Source organism: Pagrus major, chromosome 19 (assembly GCF_040436345.1).
Source record: "Pagrus major chromosome 19, Pma_NU_1.0".
NCBI lineage: Eukaryota > Metazoa > Chordata > Actinopteri > Spariformes > Sparidae > Pagrus > Pagrus major.
The window spans coordinates 24,327,827-24,354,829 of NC_133233.1; the positions used below are offsets into that span (position 1 = coordinate 24,327,827).

At 42.8% G+C, this 27,003-nt stretch overlaps 1 protein-coding gene across 2 annotated transcripts in view; it reads right to left on the reverse strand.

Moving 5' to 3' along the window:
• Positions 1-5,268: 5,268 nt before the first annotated feature.
• LOC141014423 (enhancer of polycomb homolog 1-like) overlaps positions 5,269-27,003 on the reverse strand; it is a 29,532-nt gene continuing 7,797 nt past the window's right edge. For both annotated transcript variants that reach the window (XM_073488204.1, XM_073488202.1), the window contains 13 exons: positions 23,448-23,607; positions 21,170-21,315; positions 20,497-20,703; positions 20,073-20,221; positions 18,165-18,318; positions 16,883-17,041; positions 16,555-16,644; positions 16,171-16,319; positions 14,314-14,732; positions 10,062-10,183; positions 9,468-9,609; positions 8,059-8,473; positions 5,269-6,946 (listed from right to left, as the gene is read on the reverse strand). In XM_073488204.1, the coding sequence (XP_073344305.1) occupies positions 6,874-6,946; positions 8,059-8,473; positions 9,468-9,609; positions 10,062-10,183; positions 14,314-14,732; positions 16,171-16,319; positions 16,555-16,644; positions 16,883-17,041; positions 18,165-18,318; positions 20,073-20,221; positions 20,497-20,703; positions 21,170-21,315; positions 23,448-23,547 (2,325 nt within the window). In that variant the 5' untranslated portion in view covers positions 23,548-23,607 and the 3' untranslated portion in view covers positions 5,269-6,873. The remainder of the gene's footprint in view (positions 6,947-8,058; positions 8,474-9,467; positions 9,610-10,061; positions 10,184-14,313; positions 14,733-16,170; positions 16,320-16,554; positions 16,645-16,882; positions 17,042-18,164; positions 18,319-20,072; positions 20,222-20,496; positions 20,704-21,169; positions 21,316-23,447; positions 23,608-27,003) is intronic.

Here is a 27,003-nt window from a genome sequence, read left to right on the forward strand (position 1 = left end):
GAGAACCAATTCAGACAAGACTTTATTGACTCTGAGGCGAGTTGAATGGCGCAGTGATTTTGGACCTTTGTTCCACTGGCATGAAATAGAGATTGCAACACAGGCTGTGGATGCATGTAGGAGGGTGGGGTTCCTTTCTCTGATTCAAGCCGAGCACTGTGAGAAGATAAATCCTGGTTCGGTTTAAACACAACATGGCTTATCTGGTCTGTATTCCTCAGAGCATCCAAGAAAAAAGCTTTTCAACCTGCACATGGAAGCTGCAGCCAAAAAATTTTTAAAAACCAATTCGACTTTTTGGAGAAATGCTCTGTTTCTGCTTTAGTCAGAGTGAGACGAGGAGATTGACATTTGATTTAATCGTCGTGCTCCCAGCACAGAAATCACTCCAGGAAGTTTAGAACAGTAGTTGCTTCATCAAACTTCTGTACTACTCCTGATTTCTCAAATTCATGTGCTGTCTTTTGTTTAATAAATGTCTGTTTTTTTCTGTGCGCAGCATTTCTTGGCCTCCAAGACAGGGTGTTGTGACTGTACGCTGCAAATCAGAAACAAAAGTGATTAAAAAAAAATATATTTTCTCGACTCGGAGCCGGATGATCAACGAGTTAGCTTCACAATATGTGTGTTGTTTTTTTTTTAAACTAATCCCACAAACAAAAGATGATATCAGAGCAGCTCCGGCAGCTTTGGGCTGTACACCAAATTTGGATTAGTAGCCAAAGTTAGAAAAGGGCTAATAAAAAGAAACTTTACTTTCTGGGCTGAGATGGTAAACAAGTGTATTTTCCAAAATGTTGCGGTTAGCATGCTAACCAGCTGGCCCTTTGCCATTTTGTACCTCAAGAGGTCTGATAGTTAACAACACCAATGATTCAGAGTTTTGTATATCGTTAAACATACGAGACATAATGCATTCATCAGTGAGCTATAAACGTACTCGTAGGCAGATTATGTTGCAGCTAGATGTTCCCTCCGCTTAGGCTCTGCAAAGTGCATTTCCCAAGACGTACTATTTCTTTAATACATCAGTAGGTATTACAGATGAAAGAAGGTCATGAGAAGTGGATTCTCGGTGGTGTGCTCTCTGTGCACCGCAGCGTTTCAGGATGAAACCATCTCACCTGTGGTTAACAGCCCCCTCAGCAGCCCCTCACCCTCAAGTTCCTCTGAACTGCTGTTAGAGAGACAGCACTTGTACAATGCTGCCACTGCTGTGCACCTCGCTGTCCGCAGCCTGTGTGACTCATTTCCTTTGCTGAAGGTCTGAGTGTCACCACACTTCAAACACTGCAGAGAGAAGACGGGGCCACAACCAACGCCACTGCAGCGGCTCCAGTACTCTCCAAGCAGCAGACCAAGAGAGAACAGATTAAACCTGTTGAACTGACAGTGTAAATTCTGTTAACCTCGCTCTGAGTTTTTAATTAAGCGCGCATGTCATTTCCTGTTCTTGATTACTTGGAAAGTGGAGTCACCTTTCACAGAAACAGACCGTCAGTCACCACCGCCTGAACCGCCGCCTCCGGCCTCGCACCTGCTGTCTGAGACCGCGGGGACAACCAGCGTGTGAGCCATGTTAACAGGCCTGGACCGCCGCCCGCCCAATCACCACCCTCGACACGACATCTGATCCAGTGGTGACCAACAGCTGCACCGTGTTTGTGACGCTGCCACGCCTGTCACGCCTGTCACGCCTTTAGATCTCCCGACGTGTCCCAAATGCTTCATGGGTGCAGAGGAATGTGCTCAGACTCTTTTTCAGTAAACATCCATGTCAGAATAAAACTTTCCCGGTGAGTGTATGGAAGTTTTTTGGGGACTTTACTATTTGTAACCCTCAGAAGACGATTCACACGGGTTAACCACGAGCCACAAAAAGTTCACTGGCATCCACAATCATGTTTTTCTTTTTAAATTTGTGTTGTGTAAAGTCAAATCCACAAAGTCCACGTTATTTTATGACACATCCTCTGCAGTATGAATGGGATAAAGTTGCGTAAACAAATAGGGAAAGGGAAGTTACAACGTCATGTGGCCAACACATGGGGGGAAGCAATTAATCATACATAAACCATCTGCATGTGGAAACAGACCCTCAAATGCTTCAGTATGACTTCACATGTACTGTTGTGGTGAGAATATTTGTAAAAACAGAGATGAATGGAGGTTTCTTGATAGAAAAATTACATTTACCATTTTTATGTTGTTGTTTTTTTACTATTTACGACTTTACACAACGTAAACTTAAAAAATAATCATTTTTTTGTGACATTTTTTCTTACTTTTTTATGACATGTAACTTTTTATGTCAAATTCTTTGTGATTTTTTTGCCACTTTAAACAAAACTAAATTAACTAAAATTACATTTACCATTTTGTGTGATTTTTGGGGACTTTTTACGACTTTACACAATACGAATTAAAAAATGACACCATTTTTATGTAACATTTAGTAACTTTTTTGACATTTAACATCTTTATGTGATTGTTCTGACTTTTTACGACTTTAGACAATAGAAATCAAAACAATGACATTTACCATTTTATGTTAAATTTGTTGTGACTTTTTTAAATGACTTCATACAATACAAATAACAAATACATTCAGAGATTTATTTTTGTTTTGTGGACCATGGTTGACATTTGTGGATTGTCTTCTGCGGGATATTAAAGTCCAAAAAGAACTTCCATAAGAACGTGGCGTGAGAAGACGAATTAATCAACAGTGGGGGGAAATAAACCCAAAACCTGGTCCCCTTCTGGTCTGCAGCAGTGGAATGGATATTAACCCTCACACATGCTGAGCTCCCATTACAGACTACAGCTGAGAGTAAGAGAAAGAAGCTGCACACCCTTTTTTGCACGCTCATAAGTCATTTTGAGTGAAAAAAAGAGAAATGTGTAGTGAATTTAATGGGAAAATTCCAAGATATGAGCTACAACTGCAGCTATCTTCCCCAGACGTCATCAGTGATTTATTTCAGCCACAAAGCTACTGTTAACACCCCGAAAAGTTGATGAGAAAAACAAGTTTATTTCAGGTCTGCACTAAAAATCGCTCACTTTGGTAATGAGAAAGCAGGGTTACCGCCCACCCTGCAGAGTCGGTGTGTGAGGTGGGCCAGTTGTCTCCGCTGCTGACTGATCTCTCTCCTGCAGCATAAATAATCTGCGGCTGAATAAAGCTCCAGCGGCGCTCCAGCAGGGCTAAATTGAAAAACTTTGGGAGTAATTTGGCCTCTGATGAGAAAGTGATATCTCTACAGTCGAGTTGCGACAGGATATCTGTGTCTGTGAGGTTTTTATTCCTCCTGAGACACTGAGGCAGAACAAACTGTTGAGTGTGAGAGTTGAGGAGAATAAATATATTTTCTACTTTTTACTGGTTGAGATCTGTCTCTGAAATGTCTGCCTCCACCCCTCGACAATAGAGGCGAGTGAATGTTTTCTTTTAATGACATTTAACATGGTGTAAACAGTCTTCACGGTGACTGTTTCTTTTGTGGCCGAGTGAAATTACTTGCCTGGCAATCTCACCGTGACGATGAGATTCCAGGAAGTAACCGGGCCCCGGCCAAGAGTTAACTCCCACGCGTAACCCCACGTAATCAAGTGGTTATTTTTACAATTACATTATCGTTAGGAAATAAATAAACGAGATACAATCTTCTGGTCAGTGAGCTTTAAAAGGTGCCGGTGGGTTGATTTCGTTTCCCTCTGCTTCACTTTCATGCCAAGAGTTAGAGGGAATGAGAAAACCTCCCTCGAGTCTGTACGCTAAATAAACTCAACAGTTTCTGCTTGCTTGTTTTTTCACAAGTAAAAGATTAAAGACTTTTTATTTTATGCACACAGACAGGTTGCTTTGGCACATCAAGATGCTGATTAAGCTGCATGATAAGTGCACAGGTGTGTCTCAGGGAAGCTCACCAGGGTCTTTACCTGACTGCAGTTAAGACTTGAGTGGGAAATTGCTGACCTTGGATGCCGATGGAAGGTGGTGGCCCTCGTCGGTGATGGAGTGATGGTACGGCAGACGTGCATTTTATTGATGCCAATTTGAACCCAGAGATACCATGATGAGACCCTGAGGTCTGGTGTCATGTCATTCATCCACCAACATCACCTCATGTTGTGAGGATGTGTCTAACAAACGTCTTTTTTCAAGATATAGCTGCACATGTTAGAGTGGTCATGAGTCCAAAACACACCTGTACACCAATCAGTGCTGTTTAATCAGCATCTTGATATGCTACACCTGTCAGGTGGGTGGATTTGAACAAACCTGTGCTAAAAATCAGAGAGAAATATTTATTCTGGCGCGTTAAAAAGTCTTTAATCTTTTACTTCAACTTTTAAAAGATGGGAGCAACACGCAACAACTGTAACCTTTTAAATTTCTTTGAGTGTATGAAGCACAAAGACTGGAACGGGGTGAAACAGCTAGCCTGGCTCCGTCCAAAGCAAAGACAATCTGTCTGCTAGCACCTCAAAAGCTCACAAATAATTTCCTTACACATAAAACTGAAGTAGAAAAACCAAGTTGTGCTTCTACAGAGGTCATGTCCCGGACTAGCCAGCAAGCTTTTTTCACTCTGCTTGCAACTGTTGTTTAGCTAAGCTCAGCTAAACAACTGCTGACTTCGTATAAACCAAGATTCTGTTATTGAATTGCATATTTCTTGCCTCAGATGTTTTCAGAAACATATTTTAGCACACTGTTCAGCTGGAATATGATACATTTTATGAGCAGGCTGCCATTTGTTCCTGCTTGAGAGCGGACAAGCCAAAACAAAGCACCGTCCAACTCGTATATCACCCATCAACAGGAGCGTTTTGTCTTTTAGCACCAATTTGAAAAATACTTTGCATCTTTCTACTGTACAGACAGCCCAGTGTTATGAAGAGACCGTCTCTCCAGTGGTTTTAAGGGACAGATGTTGGAGTGGTATCTTCTTATCTCACTCCAACGTAAGGGAATAAAAACATTTTCTAAAATGTCAGACTTTTCTGCACAATGGGAATTTCTCCCTTCAAATCACTGGTGGGTATGTTCCTGAACATTTAGCGTATCAACATAAACCATAATAAAGATAATTTGTAGTTCTGTACACAAAGTTACAGTTTGGTTTTATCTTTTAACGGGTTTAACTTCCTCATTTTTCAGTTCCTGTATTTTCACATTTTTGTGACAACACATGCACGCACGCACAAACAAACACACACACACACACACATATTAAAGACACATGAGTCCAAAAACAATTCACATTTAATGCCCTGGGCTTTATTGTCTTATTTTAGTGAGAGTTCTGTCACATTTTTTTTTTTAGTCTTTTCAGCCTCCAGGTGGGACAAGTAAACCTCATGGATATATCCTGCCATTGGACTGGGCATTCAGATTCAGACAAAGACGAGAAGCACTACTAAGTAATGCTGCCTTTGTGCCTAACTCTTCACAGAAGAGAGTACATAAAATTCCCCAAAGGAAGGCACCCAATACTTGTGGTTTTTGGCCTTGCAGCCGTCTGGAGATTCTTTTTTCAAAGAAAAAACGAAAATAAAGAAAAAAGGGGAGGCGAGGGGAAGAAAACGGGCCGTTTTCCCCACAACCCCTCCGTCCCCCTCATTAGCATTTTTTGTTATTAAAAACTGGAATGATGAAACACGTACAGCGATTACTGCCCATTCGCCTCCCTTATCACCTATGCATGACCAAGTAACAAATGAACAAAAGAATGAAGTCTTTCAATAAACGAAAAGCTTACAATCAAGTTTACCACAAGAACAAAAAGGAAAATACAAAAATAACTGATTTTTTGTTTTACAAAAATGTTTTGTGGGATAAAACAAATATAAAAGGGGACTCTGCTTGCATGAAAATGAAGAATTACCCCTTTAAAAAAAACAAACAAAATACAAAAGCAGCATTGATATTTATCAAAACCATGAACGAACACAAAAACATCACAAAAAATAGTGCTTTAATCAGAAGCAGCAGAGGCTTCTGGGAAGAGACTTCATCCCTGTTTTGTTACTTGTGTTTGGGACAATGTTGATGGAAGTTCCCAGGAAGAGAGGAGCGCCTCTCTCCAAGTGAACCACAGTCACCTGCCAACACACCGCCACCGCCGCCTCCTCCACTTCATCCTCCTCCTCCTGGCTCTCCTGGTCTGTATGTATGTCACCATTGATTTTCACATGATCCACAGAGAGAAGCACAGGGACCCAAAATAAACGCGTGTTGGGGGGGGAGGGAACCTGCTTTGTGTTCACAATATACAAAAATACCCAGGAGTCCGTAGCTACCTAACATTTACTACAGCACAGGAACCAACGAAGGTACAGTGTACAAATAAAAAAACAAAACAAACCAAAAACAAAACAAAAAAACTGTAAACACAGCACAATAAATAGATAAAAACAGCAGGCTCCGCACCATGCACATGATGTGATAAAACTCTTGTCTATACAACTCCCACATCTCTCACACTCGCCACAAGTTACTTGGCTTTACTTTTTTTTCCTTTAAGTTTGACTCCCAAGTGCAAAACATCACAAATGGACAGTTCTGTATTCAAGTAATATATACAAGGGGGATATTACAAATATGTAGTTACTGTACAGATACTAATTTTGCCATATTCATAATTTACAGATGTCGATCTTGTACTTTTTAACAGTAACAAAAGAAAAAAACAAAACGAAAAGAAAAAGGGATTTTAAAAAGTATGAGAGATGAGAATTGCAAGCGAGCGGCCGCGGCCTCTCGTCATTCTGTCAGTCTGCGTCAGAGTCCTGCTGTCCCTTTTGCATTCCCGATGCTACGATGCACAGCACCTAAAGAGTGGACTCTTCACTGCACCGCTACTACGTCACCTCCATGGCCACTGTGTTGTCTGCTATACTGTTCAGTGCTGGCTTGTCTTCGTCGTGATTATCCCTGTGGAGGAGAGGAGAGAAGTCACGTCGTGCTCATGTTCTGTTTTAATTCGTCCGAACTGCATCTCTCACTGTCCTACGTCTCCGTTAACAGATTTCTTGTCTGTGTGAATAATGAAGAGCTCTGACGTTACATTATTTCAGCTTTTTCTTTCAGGCAGATTTTTTCTCAGCTGCATCATCTCTGGCAGACGCAGCGTTGGCAACATTTAGATGAGTCCAACTAAAAGCTTAAACCAGGGATTGCTGCTGCTTATCCAGAAACAAACATTACATTAAATGCGATCTGATACTGTTACAATGAAGCTCTCCCTTTCTGGGGCTGAATACTTACACGTATACATTCTGGTTTTTTCTTTATTTATGTGACTTCTGTGTCAGAACATGGAGGCGTTATTCAAGACGTTGCCATAAGGAATCAAACTACCGTGTGGAGGCTTCAACTCTGCAGCTTCAGTAAACTAATTAAAGCCTCTGGGGCTGAATATCTGTTTTGATCGACTTCACACTGATGCGGGATCAGCAAATGTCTGTGCTGTTGTCGTTTTTCTTTTTAGAGATCTCAGAACGACGATGCAGGAACGATGCCGAGGAAAAAGTTGAAGTGAGAAGATTCACACCACTTACATGACTGTATGCTATGTGGAGACACCGCCAGGAGATAATTAGCTTAGTTTAGCATTAACACCAGGGATGTTCCTAATGACTAATTTTCTGACATTTGGAAGTTTATACTTGGACTAGTTGACGGTTCTAAAGTAAGAAAACACTTTCATTTGAGCATAATTATGTCCACCAAGGAGATTATGTTTTGGGCCGTGGTGGGTTGGTTTGTCAGCAGGATTACACAAAAACTACTGAACAGACTCACTCGGATGGAGGATGAGTCTCAGCCAGAATAGACCCAATTAACTTTTGGTGCTGGTTTTGAATAAAAGGACAGATCCAGAAATGTTTCTCACTTTTTTTCCCTCACATTCTTTAACTTTTTAATTGATTTTTCAGAGAATAATGCATGAATCAAGGCTAGGAACGTTACTATTTGTCTTATTAAACAAGTCCCGTATAAAAGGTGTGTAATATTAATTCTGTACTTGTGTAACGAAGCCTCACCTTGAGCCCAGGTCCATGGAAGATGCTCCGGAGACTTTGGGCATCTGCATGTTGGTGGTGGCGGACAGCTTTAAGGCAGAGGGTGGCACGTTGCCGAGGGTCCGGGGAATGTGGCGTCCAGCGGCCAGGCTGGCGGCCGACGGCACGCTTAGACAGATGTTGTTCCCGATGAGGACCTGAGTGGTGGCGGGGGTGGCGTTGGCGGGGCCGCATCCCAGGATCCCCAGCGCTGCCGCTGCGTGGGCGCTGGGGGCCGAGGCGAGGGAGGTGGGGACGGCGTTGGCGGGCGAAGGGGTGGCCGAGTTGGAGGAGGGCTGGAGGAAAGTCGGGGCCACGGAGGTGGTAGTGTGTGTCGACTGGTTGGTCTGGTGAAGGGCTGCTGTGGTGCTGGAGAGGTGCAAGCCTTTGAAAACACCTGGTGGACGGAGAAGAGTGCTCGGTAAACAGACGGAAAGCAACAAGAACGCCACAGTAAGGCTGCACCTAACCATTATTTTCATTATCGATTCATCTGCAGGTTATTTTCATGACAACTTGATCAATCCTCTCCTTCAGGAAATCAGCAAATCCTCACATTAAAGATCCTCACAAACTCAAATGTTTGACATCATCTCATGGAGCAGCTCCACATCACAGGGCTCTGAATGTAGTATCTCACACTTGTTCTGATATTGTTGGCTTGATTTCCAGATTTTACCAGATTCAATGATAATAAACCACTTTATGAGGAGTCCCTGCACAATCTAATGCAATCTAACACAACAGCCGTGCAATAAATCCCATCTGTGTGAAGCGTATAATGTTCAGTCTTGTTGACACTGACAGTGAGGTGTTGATGCAACCCTACTGTAATGTTTAAAGACTGTTGGTAATGATGTTGTAATAGCTGCACTGTATTCTGCAAAGTCTTCGTCACTTTCTTTCTTCCAACATTTACATACATGAGGGAGAGGGGTAAAGGGTAAATGATTAATAGATTAGTGGAATGAAATTGCCAAATTTTCTCAGAATTGATTAGCAGTCATTTGGGACAATAAAAGATTGTGAAGCTACACCTACTTGTGACCCTTCAACACAATGTAAGCCCTTAATGGGAACTTGAGCTGCGAGCAGTTGGACCAAAGAGTGATTTTCCTCCAGTGTTTGTTTCAGTGGAATGATTTTTAGAGGCCTCAAGAGGCACAAGTATGCGGTATTTCTCAAGAAAAAGCAAAAATGAGAGAAAGTGAAGCAGAAATATTTTCCTTTCTCAGTCCTTTCATTATCTGGTGACCCCTCGTGAGGCAGCCCCCCCCCCACAGTACAAAACTTGGCAGACAGCAGTAGCTCTTCACTTCTCTACTCAGAACTTAGACCGACAACCAATTTGCTCTTAATTGTTTAATTAATTAGTAAAATAAAAGTCTCACCTGCACCCGCCAGGACCCCGTTGACTCCACTTGCCAGCACCAGCTCCTCTTTGGACTTGAAGGCCAGCAGCTGGTCCGTGGTGACGAGGGCCGAAGCAGCAAACTGGGCGCTGGCCTGGTCCAACGTCTTGGACGCGAGCGCCTGAATGGAGACCGGGGAGAAAACATGTGGGTTTGTGCCAGAGACTTGACCGCTCGGCTTGAGCGTACGAAAACGCTGAAACCGCTGAGCTCAGCACTTCTGCTGCCAAACAGGAACTCAGCCAATGGCATTAATACTGCTCGTGGGAATGAGAATTTGTCCCATTTCCTAAGGATGGGTGAACTGACCTTCAACTGTAAATGATTTCCATATCGGGACAAGTCTGGCTGCTTGGAGCTCCAATTTATATCCATTTAGTCATTAAAGCACATTTACACACAATGGCATTAACTTAAAAATACAGCTCAGGTAGTGAAGTTAAAGCAGGTCAATCTCAAATCTGATCCTGAGCAGGATGAGATGATTAACCTTCCTCTCTTTCATGTTAATAAAGTTTTACAACAAACCCAGGTGTAGCAGAGGCTCTGCGCTGTGTGTCCGTCCTTACTGACCTGTGTGTTGGTGGTTGTTGCAGAGTTGTTGGCTTGTTGCTGCTGTTGGCTCTGCTCCAGCTGCTGCTTCTGCATCAGGGCCAGCTGCTCCTGGTGCTGCTGGTACTGCTCTGCCGTGAACACTGTGGACAGGAAGGGGACAATGCACCGGTTAAACCCAGAACTTGGATCTTCTTTGCTTCTAACTTATACAGAGCAGGATGCACACGGAGAGTGTAATTTTTCCTTTAATTTTAGCTTTTCAACTGAAATGAAAAAGATTTAGTTTCTCTTTAGAGAAATCTTTTCTTTGTCGGGAGGAAAAAGCGTCTGAAATATTAAACTCATCAACATTAAAATGCAGTATTTGTGAGGCTGACAGCTTTTTTCAGACGGGACAATCAATCCCCTCCATTCAATGATGGAAGTGAAATTAAACTTAAAAAGAACTCATCATGCATCTATCACTCCTGTATGCTGCAAGGATGCTTGTCAATTACAATAACAGTCACAGTCTGAGTGTGTGTATACAAAAGTGATGCCTCAGTGGGCTTTCAGACAGCGAGGGCTCTGTGGCACGACAACACAAGGGTCTAGTGGATGTGGGCGTGTTGCTGCAGGAAAATGAAAGCTAGGCGGTCCAGTTTGAAGGCTTATCAGACACAAGTCAAACACACACACAGCGGTGTACACTCCTGAGGCCTGTTGTACAGCTCTCACTTGCAGAACAGAACAATGCAAATGCCACAAGGTATTCTTACCTGTGGCGTGAGCTCGAACATATCTCAGTGGTCAAAACAGTGTGTAACCAGACAGCATTGTGTCAAACAGAAAGGTGAGCTGGAACCAAACAGTATGGGTGTAGCATTTCATATGAAGGCAATATTTCAGAAACAGCAAGGTCTCGTCAGTTCTGTCCAAGCAATTAAGTCATGTGGGGCTGCAACAAATGATCATTTCTGTCCGATTAACTAATCGATGAATCGTCCAACCAACAGTCCAAAACCCAACGACTCTTCATTTAACATCATCAACGACAAAAGCAGCAAATTCTCCTCACAAATTTCACACCTGGAAGCTGCTCGGTACAGCCACAGTCTGATCTGCTGACCACTGAGCAGATCCACTTTCCTGCCTTGCAGGGTAGGGGAACTGAACCAGCAGTCCTCCGCTGCTCACAGGCATGCTTCTCTAACCATTTGGTCACCACTGAAGATTTCTAAAATATAAATTTGAGGGTCTATTTGGGACTTTGTCTCTGCACCACACGCCTGTAACATAGCTGTGTTCAGCCTCAGAGGTTTGAAGCAGTTAGCCTGCTAGATACATTGGGGAAGCTGAGGCAAGAAAATGCAAATAAGAACAGCACGACTGAAATAAATACAGCAACTCACAGAAAATGAACACCGCTGCCACAAATTTCACAGTACTAACTATTTTTTTCCCCCAATTACTCAACAAAATAAAGGGCAACTGTCAACAACATAAACAAGGACCAACAAAAGCTAGAAGTCCCCTGAAAAAGGCAGAAAAATACTGAATTCCTGGATCAGAGTGTGCTGAGATTAGACCCGAGATAAATGGCTCAGTCTAGAAAACAGCCAAAACAAGGCAATGCCCCACTAATGACTCCACGCTGTGGGCATACTCCACAACAAATTACATCTTTTCTTCAACTTCACTTCGCTTTAATTACTGAAATCACCCTCGAGGTGGCAGCTATTTATTATTTCACCAAATAAAGACATCGATCACAAGAAAGAAAAATACAGACAGAGACTAAATGAGTCCTCTTCTGCTTCTTATACACTTAATTTAAACCTTCAGCAGGACGTCAGCTTGTATCTAGTTCTCAAGATTTTTATCAGCATTCAATTAGCAGGACGTCTGAACAATCACTGTGGCGGGGGATCATTTATACGGCAAGCAGTTACCACAAAGACACATTTCGAAGGTTTAGGGGTGCAAACACAAACAAATTCTTGACATACTCCACTTCATCAGCGCAACAAATTAACTCTAACCAAAGTCAGATCTTGTTTCACCCTAAACTTGACCAAGGATGGATAAGTTAGAGGTTGAGGTAGGTGAGAATGATTTCATATCCCTTGTAATTTGCTTGACATTCTGCTGTGATCCGGAGCGTGTCCCTCTCTGCAGCCACCAGCCCAGACCCACTCCAGCACGTCTCATGAATCTATTTATAACGAACTATTTCTAATTGACTCCCCCCAAGCCACGGGAGCAGGAATTAATGTATTATAATGTGCAGAGAGGGAAGCAGAAAGTTCATGTGATTTACCAGCAGCAGCAGGGGAGTGCAGGCTGGAGCAGAGCGCTCTACCTTTGAGGTGCCTCATCAAAATGTGTTACACAACAAACAGCAGCAAGCCTCGACTAAACAACGCCGAGCTGCCTTTGAGTCTGGCTTTAGTTTTCTCGCCATTGAATATTCACATGCACAAAATCAATTAAACAACGGCACCTCACATCATTTTATGCATGGACACATTTTTCAATTACATCCCTCCCTGTGCTCACCACAAAGGCAGTTCTGTCTCTTTTTGTTTTCTGTACTGAGAGATGAAGAGCTGAAGTCTGACAGAGACGATCTTCTTACGGTCAAAGCAGGCAGCCTGTCCTGCCACGCCATCTGACTGAGCGTTTAACAGTCTCTCTATATACTTGACAAGCAGAGGCTGTCGTTAATATTCATTAAGCTTCTTCTCTAGGGTTTGGGCGACTTGACAATACGTCCCATGGGACAACAGAGATTTGTCACACAAAGACATTTAGACACACCATTTCTACCAAGGTATTAAAGCTCCCCTGTGGAGTCTTTGAGCACTTTGACCACCATTTTTACAAGTGGATCCTAGTTTTGTTTTGAACTTGTCACAGGCGGTGTGATACAAATTCCTGTGGTAGAGCCCGACCGCTACTCCATAGCACTCACAGCCATCATTCATCAAAAATGTGACAATGGAGAAAACAAACAATGGTCAATTGTTAACGGCGGATAAGTTTGAAATATATCAGGGAGAAGCTTTGTACAGTTTGTGGGAGTAATGGAACAAGAAGGAGCGGTGGTCCCTTTTAGCTGAACGCAGATTCCTTACATGCATTGGGTTTAAATCCCAAATATTGCCAAATAAGCACTTTTGCTTTTTACTCAGACAACAAATCCTCCACCATCATCTTGCAGGTCAACTATCCTTAATCTGGTCACATGATAAGTGAAATGTGACTCCTGCTACGACTCCGTTGTTGGCACTGCCGCTGTACCGAGTAGACACTTTTACTTTGTAGTTTAGCATCCGTCACCCAACCAACTACTGATTTATTGATTAATTGAAAGCAAAGTGATGGTCAGGGTGGTGGACAAGTGATGTAATCAGAGTAACACCACTAACACCAATAATGCTGAAAACCACAGCAATGCTCCAGCAAAGACAAAGTGGCCTGAAGGATAGCACACATGGATACAATCAATGCAGAAACATAGTCTTCGCTTGTTTAGGACCTTAAGGATACACACAGTGTGTTTTGGTAAGAAACACTGAATGGAAAAATAACTTTGCTTTCAAGAAAGCTCCAAAAGACACCTTAAATATCTCTGGTTATAATCAGGCTATTATATAAAATCCATGTCACACAACTCCAACCTCAACGTTAGCCGGGAAGACTTAACTGTTGTTAGTCAAGACACCTTTTTAAGACTGTCTTGGCAGCATTACTATGAGTTACAGATTACCAGGATGAGCATACAAAAGGAGTAGATAATGATCACAAGATCAGAATGTTATTATAAATGCAAGTGCACATAAAACTAAACACACTACGGCTAAAAGACAACCCAAACAGTCTAAAACCATCATGACAAATACGACCAATCTAAAACTTGGAGACACAAAAAATCTGTTGGACCACACGCCAAGACAAACTACCTTGATTCAAAGAGATGAGACAAGAGATCTCATAACAATTGTGAAATGAACTGAAGGCAAACTGACTGAAGCTCAGACTGAATTAAACTGCTCCTTTAATTACAGCACAAAGAGCAATCAGGCTAAATTTACTCACAGAAATAACCTTGTAGAATGACAGCCTATCAAAACTATATTAAAATTGCTCCTTGTGATGCCAAGAAGCCTTCACTTACAATGCAATTAAGCAATCAAACAATAAAGCTGTACAATTTTAAGACGTACAACATTAAGGATGCAAAAGAAAACACAGAGCAGCAGCACGACAGAGGAAACGACTGACTCACCATTGACAGGCGTGGGGGCTGGGCCGGTGCGGTTCTGGGTGCTGGCTCCTCCAGACAGGGTCCGGGTTAGTCCCGACACTGTCCGGCTAAAATCCCTAAATCCTCTGCGAGACAAGTCTCCACCCAAGGGGTGATGGGATAGCGTCCGTGGTCTGAAGTGCCTCCAACGGCTAGACTTAATGTTCAAAAGAATCTGGCTGAGGTCCATAGGTGTTTGTGAAGATGGCGACAGGGATGATGAAGAGGAGGGAAGGTGGGAGGAGCTGGTTGGATCCGAGGTATTGGTTTCTGAGGTACTGGCGTTGGAGTTGCGGAGCGGAGAACTTGGAAGTGGTGAGGCGAGTGGTTCGGGCTCCGGGTCAGAGTCCAGGCTCTGACAGATGCTGTCGAGATCTGCGTGCGCTCTGTCCAACAAGATCCTGAAACAAACGCAAAAATCATTACAATAAATCACCATAAGTGAGCTGGTGATAAATGCAAGTCATCCGAGGTCAGATGACTTGTAAAAACATGCTGTAGTCATTATCAGTACATTATAACATCAACATCCATGAGTGTTGCACAACTGTGGCTATTCCTTGCATACCGCTCATGTAATTACAATGTCCAGCGGGCCAGCTCCAAATACAGAGCCTGGGATTGCACAGAAAAAGGAGAAAAATATGCAGTTGTGCCTTGAGCACAGAGTAGAAAGCTTATGTAATGGAACAAGACTCAAAGTTTACAGGCGTGCAGCAGCTTCACGAGGCTGTAATGCTTATTAAAGTCCAGAAAACGAGCCATCGTTTTAGCTATCTTAGCTATTCTAGAGCATTATCACCAGTGGGATTAAACATTTTTTCGTTGGTCTGTGGCTGGTACCAGAGCAAGGTCATCAATCAAAACTGTACGCTGACATTTTTAAATGTAGTCAAATTGAAAATTGTGCAGCTGTACTTCATTACACAGAAATCTTTGTTGAGATAGCTCTGGACGTTGGAAGTAACAACAAATGAACTGACTAACATTCAGTCCCTGCAGGCCAAACAAACGCACTAAGTTCCATGTTTTCTAACACAATCAAGTATTCCCATCATAAGTACACATCATATTGAAGAAGACAGACACACTGGTCCTTCAGTCTCCCTCAGGGCTGACGATAAGGTTGATTGCAGACAGAAACAGAACATTGCCAATCTCATGTGCGTCTGTGAAACAGATACCGCCTAACACAGTTGGTCTCCTCGACAACACCCGGCTCTGTGGAAGCCGCTGGCTGACTCCTCCAGCTTGTGTTTTATTCAATCGTCTGTGTAATTACGGAGGAGATATCAGTGTGAGCTGCAGGACATGTTGCTGTTGAAACTCAGCAGAAGCTAAGTTTTCTGATTTGTCTACAGGCCACGGTGGCAGGTGAATCCCAAAATGAGACTGTCATGTTCATCATTTTAGCAGCCAGCTTGATATTTATAAAAGAATGTGCTGCCAAATGATGGCTGGTAACCTGCCAAAGAGCTGGTATGGTAAACAACCTCAGCAGCTACAGCCAACACTTGGCTGAGTTTCCCCCGTGCAGGGCTGGTACTGGCAGCATTCCTACACACATTTCATTTCACAATTTTCTGACTTCATTTTCTTTACTGAATTTCTCAACTTAGGGAGATCATGAATATGATAAATGCACATAGTACCTGGGCAACAAGTTGATCATATCACACATCAGAGGGTGGTTAAAATACCCTAACAAAATATGAAGACAGGCATTTTCTGATTTAACCAAATTTTCAAGACTTGGAAACAATCCACTGCCATTTTTACTTGTGCACCTGAAGAAGAATCAGCATGTGTGAGGAAACCGAACAGCCAGACTGAACTCACCTGCCCCCTCTGCCCACGCGGCGCCGCGCCAAACCTATGCAGCGCCGTGGCATGTTCAGCGAGGTCAGACAGTAGCGGAAACGTGGGTCGCCGAGCCCGCCCTCCGACGGGCTTACCCAGGGCCAGTTGCCACTCTGGTCCGGACGAGACTGTGGGAAGATGAAGAGGACACACAGCGAGAGAGAGAGAAAACAGGGGGGGAAAGAGGATGTCACAATTAAAACCGATTGCCAAGAAATAAATCAGAAAAGAAAATGGCATGTCTTTGTTGCTGTATTGTTCTGTCCAGCAGAGTGTGGAAGACTAACAGCCAGCGCAGCCAGACGGACCAGCCTGCTGTTGGCACTATAAATAGAAGCATAGGAGTCACAGGAGGGCACTCACGGCGTAGTACTGACAGCCAGCCTTCCTCCTGAACGCATAGCAGCCATCTGGGTCATTCTCCTCTTCTGCCTCTGAGGAACCTGAATGGATCTATAACATAAAAACTATATTAGCAAGTGAAGAGCTGAGGGCTTCAAAACATACCCTTTACACACCTGACAGTCAGTATTATAACCAGCAAAGCATGATTTTTAGAGTTGCTAAAGAAGTCAATATTGGCTCAGCTTGGATCTTTCCTTCCTTCATTATTAATATTACAATCCATCTGGGAATTGTACTGAAACCAAATCAAATCACCTCCTACTCATGCGATATTAAATCATGTTACCTGTGAGAAGGGTTCTTCGTCTGAGCTGGGGAAGTCGTACTGGTTGAGGTCCTTGGGATTAAACACCGAGGGCCCTGAATGTTGAGGTGCTGACAGGGGAGGGATCTTGGGTTTCTTTTCATATTTCCTTTTGGTTCGTACTGCCTCCGTCTTCTCCGGCTGCAAAGAGGGGAGGGAAACAGCGCTCAATGTTTATACTACAGTCTGCAAAATAAAAAGGCATTCCAAGATGCAAAGCAATACTGTCTGCTGGTGGTCCACACGCAGGCGACGAGTGTGTAGAAACAACAGTGAGTAAAATAGGCATTGATATGCAGATGGCAGCATGTGCCAGATGCCGCTGCCTAGCCAGATGGCTGTCCCCCCCCTCTTCCTCCTCCTCCTCCTCCTCCTCAATCCGACCCGTGCCACCGCTCACCCCAACTTCCCCAGTGGGACGACCCCTCCCTGTCTGAACAGACTCCAACTCTACTAGGATTAGTCAGATCCTATTCAGGCCTTAGTCGTGGGGGACAAAGCAAACAGAGAGGCAGGGACTCTACAGTGGAGAACTGCTGTGTCAAATCAATGGAAGAAGTGAGGGTTAGAGTCATGAGGGAGGAGGGGGGCAGAGTTAAACCGAAAATGAGCATCTGTAAACAAAGGGGAAAAGTCAACCAGCTGGTCGAGGAAAAGTGAGCGGAAAAAAGGGGGAAATAGTTGTGTCCCTGCAGGGCGGGGGGAGGGTGGTTGGACACTGGAGCTAATGGAGTTATAATGAGAAGAGGTGACAGGGAGTTCACAACAGCGCTGTGTAATGAAGTGTGACATTATCAAAGCATATGGCAACTGTGCTTTAAATTAAATTGCTTTAAATTTGAAGGAACTAGTACATAAAGCATATAACCTACCCTACCGCCGCTATGACATTAGCAGGCATGAATAGAGTGATCTCTGACCAAAATCTGTGACAAACTCCCAGTATAGCAATGATTTTCAACGGTTAACAACTAAGCTGTCATTTAAAATTATGTACCTTTTCAAAAATGACGACCTCAAGGTCTCAATAGAGCCAGTGTTCAAAATAAAGTACAGTTTATGGCATTATACAGCTCCTCGCTTCAGTGTGAATTGACTCAAGGACAAATGAAAAGTCAAGAACATTTTCTGATACTTGTGCAGACATTCTGTTCCAACACCCACACTCATCAAGAGCCAGAACGGATGGAAATCACTTTCCATTCTGTTCCTGACATTAGAGGGAGGAGGAAGCCAGCGTGTTGTAAATTGAAGACGGACTTACTTTCTTGTAGTCCTTCATATCCAAGTGGTCCTGGTGTCTGTACTGGTTGCTGCTGGACAGGGGAATGATGGGGATGGTATAGACGGGCTTCACCAGAGCTCGCTGCGCAAGTGCCTCTGCCATCACCTCGCTGCCAAAGTCCGGCATCGCATTCCTGAAGGAAAGAGAGAAAAGGGTTGGTGAGCCTGAAAAGGTGGCACTGCAAAACAGATTTGGGGATTATTATGAGCTGAAATCCAATCAGATCATTGCAAAGTGTAATGAATTCATAAAAACAGGTCCCTGTAGTGTAAGTATAGCTACCACTAAGAAAAATACATTACCAGGGGAATTCCAACATGTGACCTACAAATTAAAAGTTCAATCAAGGATCTCATAAGCAATTCATTAAGTTTTAAATTAAGATTTATACTAATGATATACTTATACTAATAATTAAGATAGTAGACGTGCAGTGATTAATTGAGATGGCAATTAATTTTCTGTCAGTCAACTAATTCACAACTATTTTGATAATTAATTCCAGCTTCTTAAATATGAGAAGTAAATATGATCTTCTGTTTTTCTTTGTCATTTCAGACAGTAAATGAAGAGTCTTTGGACTGTTGGTTAGACTAAAGAATCTATTTTTTTTTTTACCCAATCACAATAATTAGCAAATTAATCAATAATGAAAGTAATTGTTAGTTGTAGCTCTAAGTTTATCTAAAGGGTCTTATACATGTCAGATTTACATGAACAACATGTTCGACAAAATATGAAATATGGAGAAACATGTAAACTATACTGCAATATTCAGCAACAGGATTGCTAATTAATGCTCAATTGTCTGCACAGCATATAGCTGTGGCCAACACGCAAACAAACCTCAACTTCAGTGCATAGGAAGAGCCCAAAACACACAACTGTCAGACTACACACACCCCTGAGAACACCTGGGTCACTCTACGCCAACATAATATCATGAAGTGGGCCCGAGAAGCTATCTACTGAGAATAGAGTGGTCCAATCTGGGAGTGAACACTGGCTTTGATGCGCGGGCAGAAACCAGGCCAGGATAACAAGAGGAAATTGAAATGTCACTACAAATCAAAAGCACTTCAAGGAGAAGGGTCCAATTTAAGCTCACTCTGACAGCTACTTTCAGAGCAAATTCATTCTGTTCGGATGTCATGTTTAGATGGATCGCAAAGGCTCCACTGGGGGGAAGAGAGAACGATTCAAAGTGGAGCTTGGAAAAGAAAAAAAACACAAAATAAGAAAAGACATATTGTCCAGTGTAGATGCGGAAAAAAGATCCTAGCAGCCACGGAGAAGTCAATGAGCTAATTTGCTCCTGACATTACTGAATAAACAGGGTGAACTCTAAATTGATAATGCATGCAAAACAGAGTACATAACTGTGCCCCCAATTAACATGAGCAGTGAAGCCTGACTTTGCAGGAAATATGTGGCCGACAAGTTCATACTATCAATCTGGTGTCCTAATGGCCTCTACTTGGAATCTCAGCTTGATGAGTAAACAAAAGCCTAATCAAACATGTGGGTTAATCACATAAGCCATCCAACACCACAAAAAAGTTCGACACAGTCGCCTTCTCAGCTTTTGGGCACTTAACAATTACTGCTTTAAAACCTCATGAGAAACCATCCAAAAACATTCCTGGAGAGACAGAGCAAGAGCACAGCTGCAAAAATAAACTGCTATCCAAAAAATTTATCTGTTCACAAACATTGGCATTTAATCAGATAGGCAAAGCATGCAATTATCATACTACTCCATCATAAAACCTTCTTATAGCAGTTACTTGCCTAACAAGGCAGTTGGTTCAGTGCTGACAATGATAACAACCACTGTCAAACTCTCTCTGGGCCAATTTCACAAGGCAGGAAAGAAAGACTTCTTACCTCTTCTCCACAATCTCCAGTGTGAGATGCAGCAGTTCCCTCTTGCTCTTCTCCCTCCTCTTGATCATCTCCAGGATGGTGACAGCTCGGCTCAGGTCTCGGCGCAGCTTCAGCATCTTCTCATACGACGCCTCGTCGTTCTTTCGGTTCTGAAAATGGAACAATGATCATTCAGACAGAGTCACAAGTGTTCCCATTTACACCGAAACTTTTTCAGACATCGAGTTACTGAGGCTTTCAAGTGTTTTCAAAACTTCTGACTTGACTTGGGGGTACTACTACTACTGCTACTACTAGTACTACTACCACAACAGTGTACTGGTGCAAAGCTGGCTTTAATAACAGTATCCCAGGTCCCAGGTTAAAAAAAACCTTCGACCTTTAAGATAAAGGACAACTGCTTCATTTGGCTTTAGACTCCTACCTTCCTGGTCTGCATCTTCTCCGTCCGTCGGCGGAAGGCCACATAGGGGTCGCTGGTGCTAGAGCCATCCCTCTTCTCCTGCTTGACGTTGGGGATGAGGGAGCCGCCCTTGCAGGTTTTCCTCTTGCGGCTCCAGTAGTCGAAAACCTCCTTGATCAGCTCGTCGTCCTCCTTCAGCAGCAGTTTGGCCTCCTGGAGACTGACGAGCTGCAGAGCAACACAAGAGAGACCTGGTCAGTGCAGAGCCACAGCAAATGTATTAAGTGTTCATTTGCTGCATGCAAAATGAAGATAAACCACACAGAAAGCAATAGTTTTAAACAGCTAAAAACACTACAAAAAAAACCTGTTTGTCTTGCATCAGTGTGGTGGAGTGGAGGAGTGTTGTTGCCTTCAGGCATATCTCAGAATTCACATTTCTAAGTATTACAGGTGTATGAATTTAAATAGCCTACATATTAGTCAGAGATGACAATAACTCCATGCTTTCAATAACTTTTAAGAAACCAAGGACTAATGCAATGACTCACCTCTGAAAAACAGGATAAGAAGCACAGAGTAAAGCACAATCTGACTTAGCAGGCTTATTTCCTCTGTGTGAAGCACAGCCAGAGTGGTGTTTGTGTAAATACCATGCGAGCCAACATTTTTCCCCACAGAAGCTGACAAATACCTGCTGCCCACTGCCTTTCTCCAGTCGGTCTATCATTTCTTCAAACTGCAGGGCTGTGATTTCCATTTTCTTCTTCAGCTTATTCACAAACGTCTCATCTTCGGAATCTAGGTCGTAGTCTGGCTGCTCTGTATCCAAACTGAAAGCTGTGAGAGGGAGAGGAGTTGGTTACTGGACAGACAGACACACTTGTTCAAAGGCAAGACTGCCTGCAGTAGACACATCATCACTCCTATAAACACACTGTGCATGACCTTGATGGCTTATTATTAAATAATGACATATTTGATGACTATGCAAAAAGAAAATGTACACTTTATAAAGTGTAGAAGCGCGTTTCAAGAGCAAGTGAAATTTAGCCATGTCATGACCTTATAATGCAGAGTCATTTGTATTTGGCGGCGGTTCTTCTCAGGCAATGTCAATAAACACAAACCACGGGGTATGAAACGCAGGCGCCTGCTTCAGACAACTACTGCAAGATGTTATTCAAAACATAAACACACCGCTTTATCGTGACAAAGCACTGTGCTCGTGCCTGAGCCTTCACCAGCGTGCTTCAGGACAAACACCAGTATCCAGGCTGGGAACTTAATCAGCCACTTGCTCATAAATACTGCCGGGGGCTTCATTTTTTTTTTGCCCAACCAGTCAGTCTGGCCAGTCAGGCCAGCCATGGCCTGCAGATTCTCCACGCAATAACATATTTGTCGGGTAAAATGGGGAAGTGGCTGTCTGTTGCAATCCATCAGCTACCGTGACTAATGCATGGAGAAAAAAAAGAAACAGAAAAACGTATGTTTGCAGCACTGTCACTACGAGAGCTGCACTATAATCAACACATTAACCTGTCAAAACCTGAAGCATCTGGAAAGGTATGCAGCATTCCCCTCACCACCCCCTATTTAAGCTGTTAGATAACAGAAACACAGATATATGATTATGGTGAAAATTTCTGCTGCAGCGGTTTCTCTGATTTACATGTTGCTAATGCAAATAGAGTTCATCTAATGGCTGCAGTGCACAGCAAACAAATGGAATTTTTGCTGAAAAATACTTCTTCATTGTGACTTCCGGCCTCTTGTTTAATGCCGTGTTCACTTATTCTCTCCAGATGACGGAACTTGTAAAGCAATTATAGGAACCAGAAAATCAACCACACTTACACATACTGAAACCAATAACATGACTACGTTCACCAGATGCTGGCAACAGTGCACGGATGTGTATGGAAAGTTTTTGCACAGAGGGATGCAACACTTGTGATAGAAGGCAGCTACAGCACTTCTTTTTGGTTGCAACCCTATCATTTCACCCGCAAATGCTGTTTGTTCTCGTTTCTTTCTCCACCAATATCCCCTCTTTTGTATTTCTCATGGAGACTTCTCCCACACTTTCAGATATGTCCTGATATCACACATCTGCTGTGGGACTCTCTCGGGACAACACTGTAACACATTACGTGTCAAGACAGACATACAGATGTCCCTTTTCACATGAAACCTGCAACACTGCTGTGTTTGATTGTCCACATAAGGAAGTGATTTTCAGTGTCCACACATCGGACTTCTATATCAAAATCTATAGACCGAATCACTGTGATGCTGTGCTAGCAACAACAGTCACTTCCAGGTAGAAAAAAAGCTATTTATTTGTGTTCCGGAGATATATTTACTCGGCAAATCTGTTAATTTCTGTTGTTATTTTCAGCTGTAACTGCAACATTTAAAGATATATTGTCAAACACGTTGGTCCAACCTTTTTGAAGTTTCTGCTGTGCTTATTTTATGTACAGTGTTGCTTTGCTAGCATTTTTGACATCTATGCAACATCAGCATCTTGGACTAACTTCTAGTTTGGGATAAACTCGAGCTGTGATTTTCTGTCCCAGCTGGGAAATCAAGTCTCCAGACTAACGTTAGAAATAGTGCTGTTACTAATCAGATATGTAACAATAATTGAATTAAACAATTACATGCTGGGTTTTTCTACCTGGAAGTTTTTGTAAACAAACATTCTGAAAAGATTAAATAGAAGCAGACACAAATAAGGCTTGCTTAACTCTGAGCCAGTCGGACTGACATCACATCCACAACAATAACTATCTGCTCCACAAAAACCCGGACTTAAATACACAAATCTCTCGATCAGCAGCATAAACCCCGCTGAAACCATCAGACACAGCCGGTGCATCCCGACAGCAACAACATCACCACGTGCTCACAGACCACTGACACAGCTCAGAGGATAATCCTGTTGCAAGCGGCCTGCTACTCACGCTGTATGTGAATAAGCTGCTTTGGCATCTTGAACTCCCCGGGGTAGAGGGACTCATAGTGCGTGATGTTGCGCTCTGCCTCGGGGACAGGGATAACCATGTTGTCCCGCTTCTCGCCGTATACCTGCTGCGCCGAGATGGCCCGCTGGAGATGGTGCTCCTGGAAGAAAGAAAGAAAGAAAATAGCCGTTTACAACAGGACTGTCTTCAATTTAAGGAGCTCTGCATTCCCCATTTTTCATTCAGTTGTTTACTATTCTTTTTCACCCAGAGACATGCTCTCACTAGCAGAATGAAGTGAATATCCAATTTATCAACCAGTGGACAGAAAGTGTTTTCTATAAATATCACTTCATTAAATGGATATGCATCGACAAGTAAGTATACTGGTTGTGTAATGGAATGGGAATAAAAATAAGCAAGACTTATTTAGTTGGTGAGAAAAAATACTGGTTTCGTCAGGAGGTTAATGAATTTTCCAAATGTTTCTAGATCTACTGAACACAGGAACCTGAGAGGAGAAACACCTAGAAAACAACCGGATATTACAGAACTAGTAACATGAAAGTACAGGACACAAGAGTACAAGCATGTGTGCGAATTGATGCGGTTTGTATTGCAGGATCTGGAGGTCAATCCAAGCAAGCCTCAACACAATCACAGGGAAATGACATTTCACATCAGGAGATTAAAGTATAATCAGACCGGGAACATTAGGTATATTTACCAGCAGAACTTTTAAAGGGGAATTACATTCGTGTAAAGAAACAAAAACCAAAATAAACAAAGAAATGAATTTCCATTCTTTGTTTTTTACACCTCAGCATTACTCCTGAATCATGCAAACAGAATTAAAGCCTGCCCATTAAAATGAGTGCAAAAAGTGATGGCAATTACCCCAAAACACTGCATTTCAAAACAGGATAAGGCAGTCACATATCCTCCTAAATCCTTATCCTTTAACTGATTATCTTCCAATATTTTTTCTGGCATTTCTTTTCAACCTCATCTGTAATCAAGTTTTCTTGGATCAGACAGAACATAAGCCTACCCTTTGTCATAGTATGTCATGTCCATTTGGGGGTGGATCAAAATATCGAGACGGTCATATGTCTTATCGCTTCCTCTTGCTATACAATTATCGGTACACTTCATTTACACTTTCTTTATACACCATTTCAGCTCAGTTCATGTCAACTTCTGTGAAACTGACACCACAATGCAGTCACTAGATGTTTAATTCCTGCACTTGGTGTTTTTGGGGTGTTCTGTGTTCTTCAGTCAGAATGACACTATGATGTATTATGAGATGATCGTCTTGCTATATATCGATTATCCCCAAATCACTGTATCAGGACACCATCGTTATCGTGGACATTGTATAGTGAATCATACTGTGTGTTACTCTGTGATTCCCAACCCAAGTGCCTATATTTATCATCACAGTTCTCACTGCTGTAACTCACACAATTGAGTCAAAGGTAGAGGAATGGTGTAGCATTTGTTGTGTTGGCCTGTCTTTAAGATACGAGGAGTATCAACATCAGTGTATCAATCCCCTGCTACAACACAGAGGTAGATTCACAGTCGGCGTAGTTGTACTTCAAAGCATGAGCTCTGGCAAAGACGTCATTCTGAGCCCCGCACAGGTAACACTACTATCACAACAGTGACTCATTGTTTTCATTCGCTGCAACAATCAGCAGGAGCAAGCCACAAAGTTAGTCGGAAGAGAAAAACTGTTGTGCAAGTTTAACAAAAACACCGTTCACACATTGTGAGTCATGGGCTCAGAGATTAAATACCTGAAAGTTTCTCCAAGCAGAAAATCTGGCACTTTAACCAACTTGCACAAACAAGGACAAAGACAAATGAGTCATACCGCTTGACTCTTGAACTCAGCAAGCGCTGAATGTTTTTATATTATGTAATCTGATACACTCACCTACAAAATGTGATGCTCAGAAGAATCCCACACAAACAAACCCTTTTTACTGTAGCAGGGAAAATATGCCCGGAAAACATATTACTGACAGGCCATCACAAACATGCTTTTATTGAATAACTAGAATAAACAGAGACCTACTTTGCTTTGCAGCTTGTTACAAATATATGCTCACTCTGTAGTCAAGACTTCGTAGGCCTTCTCTCAGCAGTTGATGCAACAGATGGCCAATCCAGTCCAACTGACTGAGGCCCATCTTGCTCTAACAAGTATTTTAACAGGGCTCCTACTCATTTTTCACATTACACACTTTTTTTTCACAGTCACACTTTCTTGTGGATTTTGAGATATGGGTCAGTGTTCAATGACATACCAATTGTGGCTGGCAAATATTGAGCTTCGACGAAACTATGTCTGTGCATGGCTAATCTTCATTACCCGAAAACTAGTAGATTTTAGACACTTCCACACTTGCGTGGGAGTTTGTAAGTGGTTAGGACCTTAAGTATAATCCGAAGCCATGAGGAGCCCCGCGTGGAGTAACAGGGGAACCATATCAGAGCTGTGAGCTGGCATGAAAGGACACAGCGTGTGTCCAGAGCTGAACCATCTGCCCCTGGTAAGCTTATCAGCAAGCCAAGCGTTGTACACTTTCTCTACAACCAATACACAAAGAAAACAGCTTACTGTGTTTGTCGGACCACTGTGAATTTAACCTTGAGGACCTACAGTGAAACTGTTCACTCGAGAGGATGCAGGCAACGTCCATCACCCACTGCCTGCTGGTTAGTGGCTCTAAATGAGTTTGGGATGTAAACATACACGCACCACAAACAAATTGCCGTCCATTCACTAGCAATTTGTCACCAACTTAAGCTGGCATGTTGCTCTAAACACAACTCAATTTGGCATGTTTGCACACACAAATCACAGGTTTAAAGACAAAAAATGCCTCATTTAGCTTGGATTGTTGCAGTATGCGCAGACTGTGCAACCAGGCTTGTTGAAACTTTTACTAAGCCATGTTCACTGCCCACAAATACACAACCGCCTGCAATTAGCGAACAGTTTCGTGTGATTGTACATTTAACAACCCCTTTGCTTGTCCCGTCTAAAACTGTTGGTCTAAAACTGCAGAGGCTGTGGTTCTCCATGCCCTGATCTCAGCTATTTTAAACTCTAAATGTGAAAAAGAAAATGCACCCTGAACTCAGTCGAGTTGCAATAGTGTTCTTGCAATTCCCTCAGCTCACAATGTAATACCAGCTTGACAGTCTGGAGCACAGCAGAATCAATTTTATTTGGAGCATACAGCCGGCGTTGACCAATGATTACAAGAAAAAGCTACTGAACACCTATGTGAAAGGGAGCTGCGTCTTAAATTAGACGTGCATTGTGGACAAAATAATAACTCTGGTTTAGCTTGACACTGCAGAACTAGGGTAGAAGGTCTGAAACCTGTACAGTAGACCTACAACCAATCAACACCTACGGGCCAACTTCAATTCTTCTAAGTTGGGGACACTGTGGGAGGAAACCAACCATTGAACAGACACCCAGTCGGACGGTGGATTCAAAAGCACGGCCTCTGGCTTCCTTCAACAACTGAAC